This window comes from Hypanus sabinus, chromosome 1 (assembly GCF_030144855.1).
Source record: "Hypanus sabinus isolate sHypSab1 chromosome 1, sHypSab1.hap1, whole genome shotgun sequence".
NCBI classification, from domain to species: domain Eukaryota; kingdom Metazoa; phylum Chordata; class Chondrichthyes; order Myliobatiformes; family Dasyatidae; genus Hypanus; species Hypanus sabinus.
Genome location: NC_082706.1, coordinates 146,112,987 through 146,126,869, shown reverse-complemented (window position 1 = coordinate 146,126,869; position 13,883 = coordinate 146,112,987). Strand labels below are relative to the sequence as shown.

Genomic DNA, 13,883 nt, shown 5'->3' with positions numbered 1-13,883 from the left:
GGACCTTGCTCAGTGCCGCTTCAGCACTGAGGAGGTTAAACCGCTCTGTAAACAGCTGCCGAGCTACAGAAATAGCATCTGCCCAGAGCCAGGCCCTGCTCCCTGCGGTGGGCCTGCCAGTGATGTCCCGCCACGGCCTCGCGCTGAGGTCTCTGAGCCGGGACACGGAGGGAGCTGTGTGGAGGAGGAGGTGGGGGCGAGCCTGTCTCCCGCCCCGCTCACTGGTGTGTGCGGACAGATTGGTTCACAACGCCCTGTACACCGGAGACCTGCTCAGGGTCCAGTGCCTCTTCACCAGGGGCAGCATCGGGGATCTGCTAATCCCACAGGCAGAGGAAAGCGTGCAGCCGGCACCCACACGGGGTGAGTGGGGGGAGGACCTACACCCGTGGGTCAGATACGCTGCAGGACGGTTCTGAAGGAGTGTCGTCTTGTAGGAGAAGACACTGAGGGAGAGGCAATGTGAGAGGGTGGTGAAGAGGTAGAGGCGGTGAGAGAGAGAGATGGTCAGGAAGGTGAGTCGGTGAGGAGGGAGGGGCGAGCCCTGTTCGATCAGGAATCAGGATTTAGTGTGGACAGGTTTGAAATAGCAGGGGGATTTGTTGGTTGGAGGTGTTGGGATGAGGGTTGGGGGGGGGGACACACGGGTCTCCTCAGGACCTGGTCTCATTGCGTCTCGGGATCACTCGCCGTCCACGTACAAGGGACAGACAGAGAGACCACATGGGACGTGTGGGTGAGGGGAGCCCATGGGAAGGATGGGAGGGGATGGAGGGCGAGGTCTGGGACACACCACCAGAATCAGGGGGACTCTGGGAGGGAGGGATGTTTTGGGCTGTGGGACACTAGGAGCAGGGCTCGCTACCAGAGACAGCATGGGGCGATGGGCGAGTGATCTCCTGGGTCGGGGACTGACTGGGGCGGAGCAGCAGTCCGACACCAGATCCTGAGCTGTCTCGGAGCCAAAGCATCACGAGGGGCTGCAGAAAATAGCCTCTGCTGTGGACAGGAGCAGTCAGACCTCCCGCCACGACATGTCCGATGTCATTGTCACCGCTAAGGCAGAGGGTCCTGCCTGGGAATTATGGCACGCCTTGCTACTGGGGGAGGCAGAGACGGTGCTACTCCTGACCACGGACCCCCAGCACCCCCAGCTTCACCCCAACGTGGTATTTGACACCAGCGACGTAGAGCAGTGGAGGAACTACCGCTACAACCTGCGGGCCCTGAGTGCGTGAGCCGGGGGAGGACGGGGGAGGGACAGTTAGTTACTGTGAGCGGGGGCCAGAGACGGGGAATGGAGGGGTTAGGAAAAGGGAATTACGGTGGAAGGTGTCGGTGCAGGGACGGGGGAATTACAGATGGGTCAATGGATGGGGCAGTTATCGGGGCGGATCTGGGGGAAATACATTGTGTTTGGGGGTCACTGGGATCATCGAGATGAAGAAGTGATCAGTGGGGACAGGACGGGGTCAGGAGTTTCAGGACACAAATCCCTCAGTAAGGGACTCAAGAAAGATGCATATCACGCGGGACATGTTACAGCCATCGGTGAGGAGGTGCAAGTGCGGTTTCAGAAACGCTTCCTTCCCTCCTCCATCAGATTTCTAAATGGCCCATGTTCGCTACTCACCTTTCTCACAATTTTGTAAGTTACTGTAAGTTTTATGATTTACACCGTACTGATGCTTCAAAGCAACACATTTCACTGCAATGTCGGTGATAATATACCCGATTCTGATATAGAGAGGGTATCCCGAAGACATTTCACTACAATGTCGGTGATAATATACCCGATTCTGATATAGAGAGGGTATCCCGAAGACATTTCACTACAATGTCGGTGATAATATACCCGATTCTGATATAGAGAGGGTATCCCGAAGACATTTCACTACAATGTCGGTGATAATATACCCGATTCTGATATAGAGAGGGTATCCCGAAGACATTTCACTACAATGTCGGTGATAATATACCCGATTCTGATATAGAGAGGGTATCCCGAAGACATTTCACTACAATGTCGGTGATAATATACCCGATTCTGATATAGAGAGGGTATCCCGAAGACATTTCACTACAATGTCGGTGGTAATATACCCGATTCTGATATAGAGATGGTATCCCGAAGACATTTCACTACAATGTCGGTGATAATATACCCGATTCTGATATAGAGATGGTATCCCGAAGACATTTCACTACAATGTCGGTGGTAATATACCCGATTCTGATATAGAGATGGTATCCCGAAGACATTTCACTACAATGTCGGTGGTAATATACCCGATTCTGATATAGAGAGGGTATCCCGAAGACATTTCACTACAATGTCGGTGGTAATATACCCGATTCTGATATAGAGATGGTATCCCGAAGACATTTCACTACAATGTCGGTGATAATATACCCGATTCTGATATAGAGATGGTATCCCGAAGACATTTCACTACAATGTCGGTGGTAATATACCCGATTCTGATATAGAGATGGTATCCCGAAGACATTTCACTACAATGTCGGTGATAATATACCCGATTCTGATATAGAGAGGGTATCCCGAAGACATTTCACTACAATGTCGGTGATAATATACCCGATTCTGATATAGAGATGGTGTCCCGAAGACTCATCAGGACATTGCTCGGGACAGACGGTTTCAGTTACGAGGAGACTACGGGGGCAGGGTTGGATTTCCTTAAGGTGGATGAGGCTGGAGGGGACTGGACGGCTGATGATGAGGGATAGTAGGAAATCTTCCTCTGTAGTGACAGTATCACACAGCACGGACAGTCCCTTCGGCCTAACTGGTCCATGCCAACCAAGCTTACACTACTGTGCTGTCTCATAGAGTGTGTTGCACAGTACCACACAGACAGATAATTGCGTGGCTGAGGAACTGGTGCAAGGGGCCATGATTCAGATTTGTGGATTACTGGTATATCCTCTGGGATGGGAAAACCAGTACAAGAGGGTTGGGTTACAACTGAACTGGAACAATGTCCTGATGAACAGATTTCCTGGTACTACTGGGGAGGATTTAGACTAAATTGGCAGAGGTGGTGGAATCCAATGCATCAGGAAGGCAAATGTGAGGCTGGAAACTGATACAGAATTCAGTTTCAGAAAGGTCAGTGGACAAGACAGGAAGCAGCCTGGCAGCAAGAGAGGAAAGATTGCTGGATTCAACTACGTTACTTTCAATACAAGGAGACCTGACAGGTGAGGCAGATGAACTCAAATAGTGGTTAGCTCTGTTATAGCCTTTACAGAAATATGGCTAAAGAAAGGACAGGTCTGCCAGCTAAATGTACAGGCTCTATTGGTGGGGACGGGGTTGCATTTCTTATTAAAGAGACTATCACAGCAGTGGTCTGAGATGGTATTACTAAAGGATCATCCAGTGAGGCTCTCTAATTTGAGCTGAAAAATAAGAAGAGGTTAATCACATTGTTGGGCTTCTACATTATGCTCCCAAATAGTCAATGGAAGTTGATGAAAAAATAGGCAGGGAGATTGCAGAGAGCTACAAGAATAATGGGGCTGTCAGAGTAGAGGATTTTAACTTCTGAAACTCAAAATAAATTTATTGTCAAAGTACGTATATCACCGTATACTACCTTGAGATTCAATTTCTTGGAAGCATACAAAGCAGAACAAAGAAATGCAATAGTATCAATGAAAAACTACCCTCAAAGACTGGCAAACAACCAATATGCACAAGACAAACTCTGCAAATACTGAATAGGTAGATCGATGGATAAAACTGAGAACATGAGTTGTTGAATCCTTTAAAGTGAGTCCATGCACTGTAAAATATGTTCAGATTTGTGGTGACAGGAATTATTCGCACCAGTTCAGGAACCTGATGGTTGGAAAGTATTAACAGTTCCTGAACTTGGTGGTGTGGGACCTAAGACTGCCATACCTCCTTCTCCCTCCACAACCTGGATCAACATGTTGATATGTGCGGCACCTACTGTCCTGTGGAGGCTTGCATACTTCAAGGACTCCATCAGGCGATGCCAACTCCATGTTGAAATGGCTGTGGACAAGATGCCAGACGAAGATCAACCCAACCCTCGCTCCCAAACAGACAGGCACGTGTCTGCCCCTCCTGGGCCACACTTCAATTAGAAATGTGAATGCCACACAAAACAACCTCCTTCCCAATGGAAGCAGCAAGAAGAGAGTATGGTCTGGATGGTAGAGGTCCTAGCTTTCTTGTGACAGTGCTCCTTGTAGGTGTTCTCAATGGTGGAGAAGGGTTTGCTTGTGATAGATTGGGCTGTATCCATAAGTTTCTGTGGGCTTTTCCATTCTTGGGCATTGGTATTTCCACACCAGGCCATGATGCATAGGTATCCTAACATAAACTGATCTGTTGTAGAGTCAAAGGTTTAGATAGGATGGTATTTCCTCAGGCAATATATAAAGGGCCCTACTAAGTAGGGTCATTTGGCACCTGGGAGGCTATTAAGAGTGAGATATGGGCAGTTAATGATCTACAAGTTCTAGATAGAATAAAGGGTAAGGATAACAACCTGTACCCCCTCCCCCCAGTAATGACCACATCCCCTGTACCCCCAGTAATGACCTGTGCCCTGTTCCTCAGGTAATGACCCTTGACCTGTACCCTGGCAATGACCCATGACCTGTCCTTCCTGCAGGGATCTGGTCACTGTGCTACAAGCAGGAGTTTACCACCCCGCTGCAGATCTGCTCTAGCAGGGGATATGACCAGTGTATGCGGCACCTACTGTCCTGTGGAGCTGAGCCCGACTTTTCTCCCGGAGGAAAGACTGCCCTGCACGAGGCGTGTGAGAACTCCCAGGCTGAGTGTGCACGACTACTGCTAAGAGCGGGAGCTAACCCAAATGCAGTATCCGAGGATGGCTACTGTCCGCTGCATCTCTGCACCTCACCCGAATCCCTGAGGTAAGTTCAAAATTCACAACGGAGAGGGTGAGCAGCCCATTGTCATGGTCCATATTGGGACCAGTGACACAGGCAGGAAGGCACTGTGAGATCCTGCAAAGGGAATTGAGACGTTAAGTTGAACATTGAAAAGCAGCACCTCAAAATTAGTAAATTGGTTTATCTTTGTCACATGTAACAAGGTAGAGTGAAAAGCTAACCATACAGATCATTTCACCTCATCAGGAGCATTTTGTAATTCGTGACCAAAGTTCCATTAGTTTTGAACTAATTACGGAAAGTGACAGAACGGGTCCACATATTCAAGTTCTATATCGGGGGAAGGCAAATTTTAATGGTTTGAATATACAGCACAATACAGGGCTTTCAGCCCATGATGTTGTGCCAACCCTTTAACCAACTTCAAAATCATTCCATTTTACTTAGGGACTCTTAAATGTTCCTAACGTACCTGCCTCTATTACCACCCTCCATAACATGCACCCACTACTCTCTGTATATTTTTTAAAAACTACTTCTAACATCCCTCTATAGTCTTCTCTAAACACCTTAAAATTACGCCCCCTCATATTAGCCATTACTACTTTGAGAAAGAAGTATTGGGCTGTTCACTGTATCTATCCTCTTATCATATTGTACACCTCTATCAAGCCATCACTCATCGCCCTTCACTCCAAGGAGAAAATCCCTAGCTTAGACAATCTTTTCTCATAAGACATGCTCTCTAATTCAGGCAGAATCCTGAAAAATCTCCTCTACACTCTATCTAAAACTTCCACATCCTTCCTATAATGAGGCAACAGAACTGAACTCAATACTCTCAGTGTGGTCTTCCTGTAGTAACCTTGTCCAGCTCCGGGGAATTATCTATCGTATGGTATGAGCCATGATCTTAATTGGAATAGGTTGTTTGTGAGCAAGTGGGAGACATTTAAAGGTGAAATGGTGAGAACTCTAGGTCTGCATGTTCCTGTTGGAGTGAAGGTCAAGGCTGGTAAGAATAGGGAACCCGGGATGACAAGGGGTAATGAGGCCCGGGCCAGGTAAAAAGGGACAGTGGCACGGATCAGACAGAGACGGCTGGGATCAAGCGAATCCCAGGAGCAGAATAGAAGGCGCAGGACTGTACTCAAGAAGGAAATCAGGGGGCATGGAAGGGGATTGAGATACATTTGACAGAGAAGATTAAGGAGAATCCAAAGAGATTTAATAAATGTATTAAGGAAGAAAGAGTAACAAGAGAGAGAGAATAGGACCTGTCAAAGACCAAATGGTGCATACTTGTGTGGAGCACAGGAGATGGTCAAGATCCAGAATGAATACTTTTCCTGGGTTTTTTCTATGGAGAAAGACATGGAGACTTGAACTAGAAAAAGTAAATGTGGAGGACTTGGGGATAGTCCATGTTACAAAAAGGGAGAAGTCTTAAAAAGTATGAAAATAGGCAAGTCTCCAAGCCTGATCAGTTTTATCAAAGGACACTATGGAAGGCTAGAGAAGACATTTGTGGAAGGTAAGTTAATGGAAAGGATTCTGAGAGATAAGACACGAATACATCTGGAAAGATGGGTTAATTAAGGGTGATCAACATGGCTTTGTGTGTGAGCAATCATGTCTTAGGAACTTGATTAAGCTTTTTGAAGTAACCAAAAGGTCGATGAGAGTAGGGTGCTGGATATGATTTAGATAACAAAATACAGGGCATGTTATGTTTGCAAATGATACTAAAATGGTTGGTATAGTAGATAATGAAGAAGGTTATCAAAAATTACATGTGAATCTTCATCAACTGGGTAAATGATTAAGTGCAAGATGTTGTGTTTTGGGAAGTCAAATCCAGTTTGAACATTCACAGTGAATGGTGACTGACGAGTGTTATAGAACAGAGGGATCTTGGAGTACAAGTTTCCCTGAAAGTGGAATCACAAGTAGGTGAGAAAGGATTTGTGCATGCTGGCTTTCATAAGACCATAAGTATAGGAGCATTGAATCTGCTTTGCCATTGAATCTGCTTTGCCATTCCATCATGGTTGATCCTGGATCCACTCAACCCCATACACCATATCCTCTGTTGCCCTGACCAATCAGAAAATGATGAACTTCTGCCTTAAATATACCCACAGACTTGGCCTCCACCACAGACTGGCAGAGCATTCCATAGATTCACTACACTCCAGCTAAAAAATATTCCTCTTGACCTCTGTTCTAAAGGGTTGCTCCTCAATTTTGCGGTCCTGCCCTTTAGTTCTGGATATCCCCACCAAAGGAAACATCCTCTCCACATCTACTCTATCTAGTCCTTTCAACATTCAGTAGGTTTCAATGAGACCCCCACGCATTCTTCTAAATTCCAGTGAGTACAGGCTCAAAGCTGCCAAATGCTCCACTCATTAACCACTCATTCCTGGAATCATCCTCATGAACCTCCTCTGGACTCTCTTCAATTACAACACATCTTTTCTGATATATGGGGCCCAAAACCATTGACAATACTCCAAGAGCAGTCTGACTAGCATCTTATAAAGGCTCAGCATTATCTCCTTGCTTTTATATTGTATTCCCCTTGAAATAAATGTCAACATTGCATTTGCCTTCTTTACCACAGACTCAACCTGTAAATTAACCTTCTAAGAGTCTTACACAAGGACCCCTAAGTTCCTCTGCACCTCTGTTTAAATCTTCTCACCATCTAGATAGTAGTCCACTCTATTGTTCTTTTTATCAAAATGCATTATCGTACATTTCCCAACATTGTATTTAATCTGACACTTGCTTGCCCATTCTTCCAATTTGTCTAAGTCCTGCTGCAATTGTATTACTTCCTCAGCACTACCTACCCCTTTACCTTTCTTCATATCATCCACAAACTTGCCACAAAGTAATCAATTCCATTATCCAAATCATTGACAATGTGAAAAGTAGCGGTCCCAATTCTGACACTAAGGAACACCACTAGTCATTGGCAGCCAACCAGAAAAAGCCCTGTTTATTCCCACTCGCTGCCTCCTGCTTGTCAACCATTCTACTATCCATGCTCCAAGACCATAGGATTTTATCTTGTTAAGCAGCCTTACATATGGCACCTTATCAAATGAAAATCTAAGTAAATGACATCCACTGCTTCTCCTTTGTCCACCCTGCTTGTAACTTCCTCAAAGAACTCTAACAGATTTGTCAAGCTAGATTTCCCTTCACAGAAACCATGCTGACTTTGACATGTTTTATCTTTAGTCTCCAAGTAGCCTGAAACATCAGCCTTAATAATAGAATCCAAAACTTTCCCAACCACTGAGGTTAGGCGAACTGGTCTATAATTTCCTTTCTTTTGCCTTCCTCCCTTCTTGAAGAGTGGAGTGACATTTGCAATCTTCCAGTCCTCTGGGACTATGACAGAATCAAGTGATTCTTGAAAGATCATGACCAATGCATCCAATATCTCTTCAGCAACCTCTTTCAGGACTCTGGGATGTAGTCATTCTGGTCCAAGTGACTTATCCACCTTAACACCTTTGAGTTTGCCTAGCACTTTTTCCTTTGTAATAGCAATGGCACTTACTCCTGCTCCCTGACACCTACGGACCTCTGGCACACTCCTAGTGTCTTACACAGTGAAGACAGATGCAAAGTACCCATTAAGTTCATCTGTCATTTCTTTGTCCCCTTTTACTACCTCACCAGCATCATTTTCCAAGGGTCTTCCACATTTAAGTGTATCAGTTATAGGAAGAGGTTGGAAAAGCTAGAACTTTATTCCTTGGGGTGTAGAAGACTGAGAAGTGATCTTACAGAAATATTTAAAATTTTGAGGGACACAGTCTTTTCCCCAGGATTGGTGAATCAAGAATTAAAGGGTGAGAGGAGAGATATTTAATAGGAGATTGAGGGCCGATTTTTTCTAACATAATGAGTGGTGCATATGTGCAATTATCTGGCAGAGGAAGTTGTTGAGGCAGGGACAATAACAACTTTGAAAAGGCACTTATTGTTGTTCAGTCATTAAGTCATGACCTCATGGAATTTTCCATAAGATTTTCTTGGCAAATTACTGAGGTGGGTTGCCACTTCTTTCTCCAGTGGACCATATTCAGTATGACCTCTCTGCCATGGCCTGTCCATCTTGAGCAGCTCTACATGGTACAGCCCATAGCGTCACTGAGATACACAAGCCCCTCACCACAACAAGGTAATGGACCATGAGGAGGCAAAAAGCAAAGATAGGAAATGTTTAGAGGGCTATAGGCCAAACAGGGGCAAATGGGGCAAGCTTAGATGGGCATCTTGATTAGTATGGATCAGGTGGGCCAAAGAGCCTGTTTCCATGCTGTACAACTCAACAATGAGTAGTGATTCACTGAGTTTATATTTCGTTGAGCAGTGATTGGTTGAATGTGCTGTTTGGTGAGCAGTGATTTGCTCAGTTTGTTGTTCAGTGAACAGTAATTGGTAGAGTGTGTTGTTCGGTGGGCAGTAATTGGCTAGGATGGAATAACTGCTGGTGTTCTTGACAGATGTGCGCAATACTTACTGGAATTTGGTGGCCACATTAACAGTCGGACAGAGGAAAAGGATGACACTGCACTGCACATTGCTTCCAGGTTTGCCCTGGAGGAGCACGTCGACTTGTACCTCAGCTACGGAGCCTCGATTAACCGGTTAAATGAGTGTGGTCAAACTGCCTTGCACTGCGTGTGTGGTCAACCCCACAGCCATGCAGATGCTGAGAGATATTACCGGGTGTGCAGAAAGCTGGTGGAGAGTGGAGCCAGTGTGGTAGCGCTGGATGAGGAGCAACAGTCTGCTCTACACCTGGCCTGTTACACATCCAACTACAGGATTGTGGATCTGCTCCTCGCCAGGGGCGTTGATGTCAACCGCATGGACTACGGTGGCAATGCTCCCCTTCACAAAGCCCTGCAAGCTGTCAGCTACAAGCTGGATCATGAGCCCGAGCGTGTAGTGCAATCCCTCCTGAACTACGGATCCATCCGCATCTGGCCAGGTGCCTTTCCCAAGGTGAGGAACAACTTTCAGTGTGAGTATCTGTTGGAATGGGTGTGACCGGCACCTCTCAGTTACAGTCATTGAGTTACACAGAAATACGCCTTTTGGTCCAGCTCATCCATGCCAACCAAGTTGCCTTCCAGCAGCCAGTGCGGGTTGCTTACACTTGACCCATATCTCCCTGAACCTTTCCTATCCTTGTCTATGTCCAAATGTTTTCTGAACATTGTAATTCTACCTGCTTATTCCACTTCTTCTGGCAGCTCATTCCAAACATCCACCATCCTCTGTTAAAAACCTGCCCCTTGACCGTTGAACTTTTTCCCTCTCACTTTAAACCTGATCTCCGGTTCCAGACTCGTTTCTAGAATCTTACGTTTAGCCTCATAATTTTATAAACCTGTGTTAGGCCACCCCTCACCCTACTTCGCTCCTGGGAAAACATTTCAGCCTGTCCAGCCTCTACCTATAACTCAATCCCTCCAGGTCTGGCAACATCCTCGTGAACATCCTTTTCACCAATCCTGATGAAGGCTCTTAGCCCTAAAAACGTTGACTGTTTACTCATTTGCATAGATGCTGCCTGACCTGCTGAGTTCCTCCAGCATTTTGGGTTTATTTCTCTGGATTTCCAGCACTGGTGGAATCTCTTGTGTTCATGACTTCACCCAGTGATTCTGTCTCCACAGCCCAAGGAGCAGAAATTCTTTCTGAGTTCAGTCCTAAATGGCCAAGCTATTGCCCCCTTGAAGTTCATAACCATGATTAATACAAGCCTGGGAGGGAGTGACGCATAGGACACTGCCTCAGTAACCACACCATCCATCTGCTCCACAACCCTGGGTTGTAGTTGATTCCAGACACACCAACACACCGGACTTGCATATACCCTCCCGAAGTAGCCTCGGAAGCCACTCAGGTCAATGCCCATTAAGGATGGTACAGAACCCCTATACAGGGATAATTAAATAACCAAAAAAAGCTTGTGCATGGAGACGCAAATCTGGAACAACACACAGACCCAAATGTTGACTATACATTGCTCTCCACAGAGCAGGTGCAGGCTCCGCTGTCTGGTGTCCATTCTCTGACTAACCATTTCCTACCTTTTTCACCCTCCCTCTCTCCTTCCCCCATCTACAATCCCCTCCACTATCTATCTCCCACCCTGCTCTCTCCCCTCCTCTCCTTCCACTGCCCTGCTCCCTTCCCCCATGTCATTCTCTCCCCTGCCCCTCTACCCTCTCTCTTGGGGCAGGTGTTGAAATACTGTTCCAAGTCTCCGGCAACGATTGAGGTTCTGCTCAATGTCTACGACCACCTCAAGGTGACAGACGAATGGATGAAGGCAATCCCACTGGAGGTTCTGCGGGTATGGTCCGTGGGCAGGGGTCTCAGCAGGCTATGGGATATGGAGAGGGAGGGGTCACAGCTGTGGGTAACAGAGAGAGGGGGGTCACAGGAGACTGCAGGATATCAAGGGAGAGGGTCACAGGAGACTGGGATATAGAGAGAGGGTCAAAGGAGGCTATAGGATGTGGAGAGAGGGTGTCACAGGAGACTGGGATATAGGGAGAGGGGGTCACAGGAGACTGGGATATGGGGAGAGGGGGGGTCACAGGAGACTGGGATATGGGGAGAGGGGGGGTCACAGGAGACTGGGATATGGGGAGAGGGGGGTCACAGGAGACTGGGATATGGGGAGAGGGGGGTCACAGGAGACTGGGATATGGGGAGAGGGGGGGTCACAGGAGACTGGGATATGGGGAGAGGGGGGTCACAGGAGACTGGGATATGGAGAGAGGGGGGTCACAGGAAACTGGGATATGGAGAGAGGGGGTCACAGGAGACTGGGATATGGAGAGAGGGGGTCGCAGGAGATTGGGATATGGAGACAGAGAGTCACAGCAGGCTGTGGGTTATGGGGAGAGGGGGTCACAGGAGTGTGGGATATGGAGAGAGGAGCTGGAAAAGGACACAGAACATTTCATCTGATTCACTCAGTGGCAGGAACTGGGTCACAGAGATTCCAGGAGAGTGAGGCCACTGGATGAAAAGGTGCAGGACCAAGCAGGCCATTTGGCCCCAAGAGTATGATGCTGATTCCCCCTCTGCCTGAAGCCCTAGGTTTCCTTACCAATAAAAATCCAGCCTTCAGAGGCAGAAAGTTCAAAGACGTGGTGCCCTCTGCTAGAATTCTTCCCCACAGTGTCCAGCCCTCTCAACAACCTTATAATGCAGTCATTTCAGATTCTAGCCAGTGAGTTCCCACCTCATAAGGCCCATCCCCACGAAACCACCGTCCATCCCAGAATCTTGTCATCAACCTGGTCTGCGCTGCCTGTCAATAACCTACCTGTCCATTAGTGGCAGGACAACCTGTTCACGGAGTGCCAGCTATGTCTCATCCCAGGTGTGGCTTGAAATAAAACTTGTACCGGCTGAGGGGATAGGGCAAAGGTCAGGGGTTAAGATGAAGGTGGGTTTTGAGGGGTGGGAATGGGGTGCGGTGTATTGTTGATCTGTCTCCATCTCTCTCTCTCTCTCCCACACCCGACCCGCAGGAACACGCCGAGTTCTACAGCTTGCTGGGGTCGGTGCTGCGCACTCCGCGCTCCCTACAGCACCTGTCTCGGTGCGTCATCCGCGCTCACTGCCGAGGCCCCTGCGCGAGCGCCGTGCCCGCGCTGCCGCTGCCCTCCGCCATCAAAAACTTCCTGCTGCTCGAGATCCAGGGCTTCCTGATGTAGGGGCGGTAACGAGGTCCGCGCGCCAGAGGCCCCGCCCACCGGAACTCACCCCTCCCGGGACCGACCCCGATCACCGCCTCACGGGAGTCCTCTGTCGAGAGAGTTCAGTGTGATTAGTGAATTGGGGGAGGGGCAGAGAGGGTAGGGGGAGGAGAAAGAAGAAGAATGTGGAGAGGGGAGTGACAGGAGAGGTGCAGGGAGAAGGATGAGTTGAGGAAGAGGGACTGGAGAGAAGAAGGAGGGGGATAATGGGGTTTGAGGGGAAAGGGAGGGATCGAAGGAGAAGAAAGGGTTGGAGAGGGGAGAAGGGCAGGAATGGTGGAGGGGTGAGTTATATAAGGGGAGGATCTGTTGTCAGTGAACTCTCCCTGATAGTGCATGCGCTCCATACCCAGTGGTCAGTGAAGTGATCGGTGAGGGGATGGGTTCATGGGGGGGGGGGGGGCGGTCAGCAACTGGCCGTTAGTGAAGTGGTGGGGTGAGTCACTGAAGGAGGTGTGACTATAGAGGGGTGGATCGGGAACGGGGTGGGATTGTCCTGCGACTGGGCAGATCCTCTGCTCTGGGTATACTCTCTAACCCTGGAAGCGGTGTCTGGCCTGGGGGGGGGGGGTAAAAGGGTTTAATCCTGGGGGGTGGCTGGGATGATGGGAAAAGGTGGAGATAGTTCACTAAAGGGTGCTGGAGGGAGGGACCTGACTAAGGGGTGGGGGTGGGGCTGGACATTTGAAAGTGTGGGGAGTACGGTGGGGGTAGTGGAAGTGCAAGGTGGGTGAGAAATGCTGAAACTGTTTGATGGGAGATCCAGAGCTGCTTCTGCCTGCCCCTCACCCCAATGTCTGAAGGTGAGCTGGGCACTGGGCCCCACAGTGACCCTGCCTCCATCCCCAGCTCCCTCATCATCTGGATCAACTTCAGGGCCCACGTCTGCAGCCTCCTCTGGAGAGACTTTCAGCCAATGAGAGAGCTCCCATCTCCTTCCCGAGACGTCTGGTTCCAGTGGCTACAGTATGAGGGATACTTGCTTACGTGTTTGTGGATCAGATCTGCTCTGTGATTTATTGTACTTCAGACTGTTTAATGCTGCTTGTTTAATGGGAATGTGACAGAAGAGTTTTTGTACCACAGTCCACACACACACACACACACACACACACACACACACACACCTCTCTCTCTCTCTCCAGACAG

General features: G+C 48.3%; 2 protein-coding genes across 3 annotated transcripts in view; one reads left to right on the top strand and one right to left on the bottom strand.

Annotated features, from left to right (window-relative positions):
* Positions 1–12,645, bottom strand: part of LOC132398709 (potassium voltage-gated channel subfamily H member 2-like) — a 197,862-nt gene extending 185,217 nt beyond the window's left edge. The window contains exon 1 of one of the 2 annotated variants that reach the window (XM_059978535.1): positions 12,299–12,645. The gene's annotated coding sequence lies outside the window, so the exon portion shown is untranslated. Of the gene's footprint in view, positions 1–4,876; positions 4,913–12,298 lie in introns of those variants that run through there. The other variant, XM_059978525.1, reaches the window with a different exon arrangement.
* On the top strand, positions 123–12,692 carry asb10 (ankyrin repeat and SOCS box containing 10). Its single transcript, XM_059990080.1, has 6 exons — positions 123–363; positions 1,114–1,230; positions 4,674–4,941; positions 9,450–9,954; positions 11,201–11,314; positions 12,507–12,692. The coding sequence occupies exons 1-6, from the start codon at positions 123–125 to the stop codon at positions 12,690–12,692; spliced, it is 1,431 nt and encodes a 476-aa protein (XP_059846063.1).
* The last annotated feature ends 1,191 nt before the right edge of the window (positions 12,693–13,883 follow it).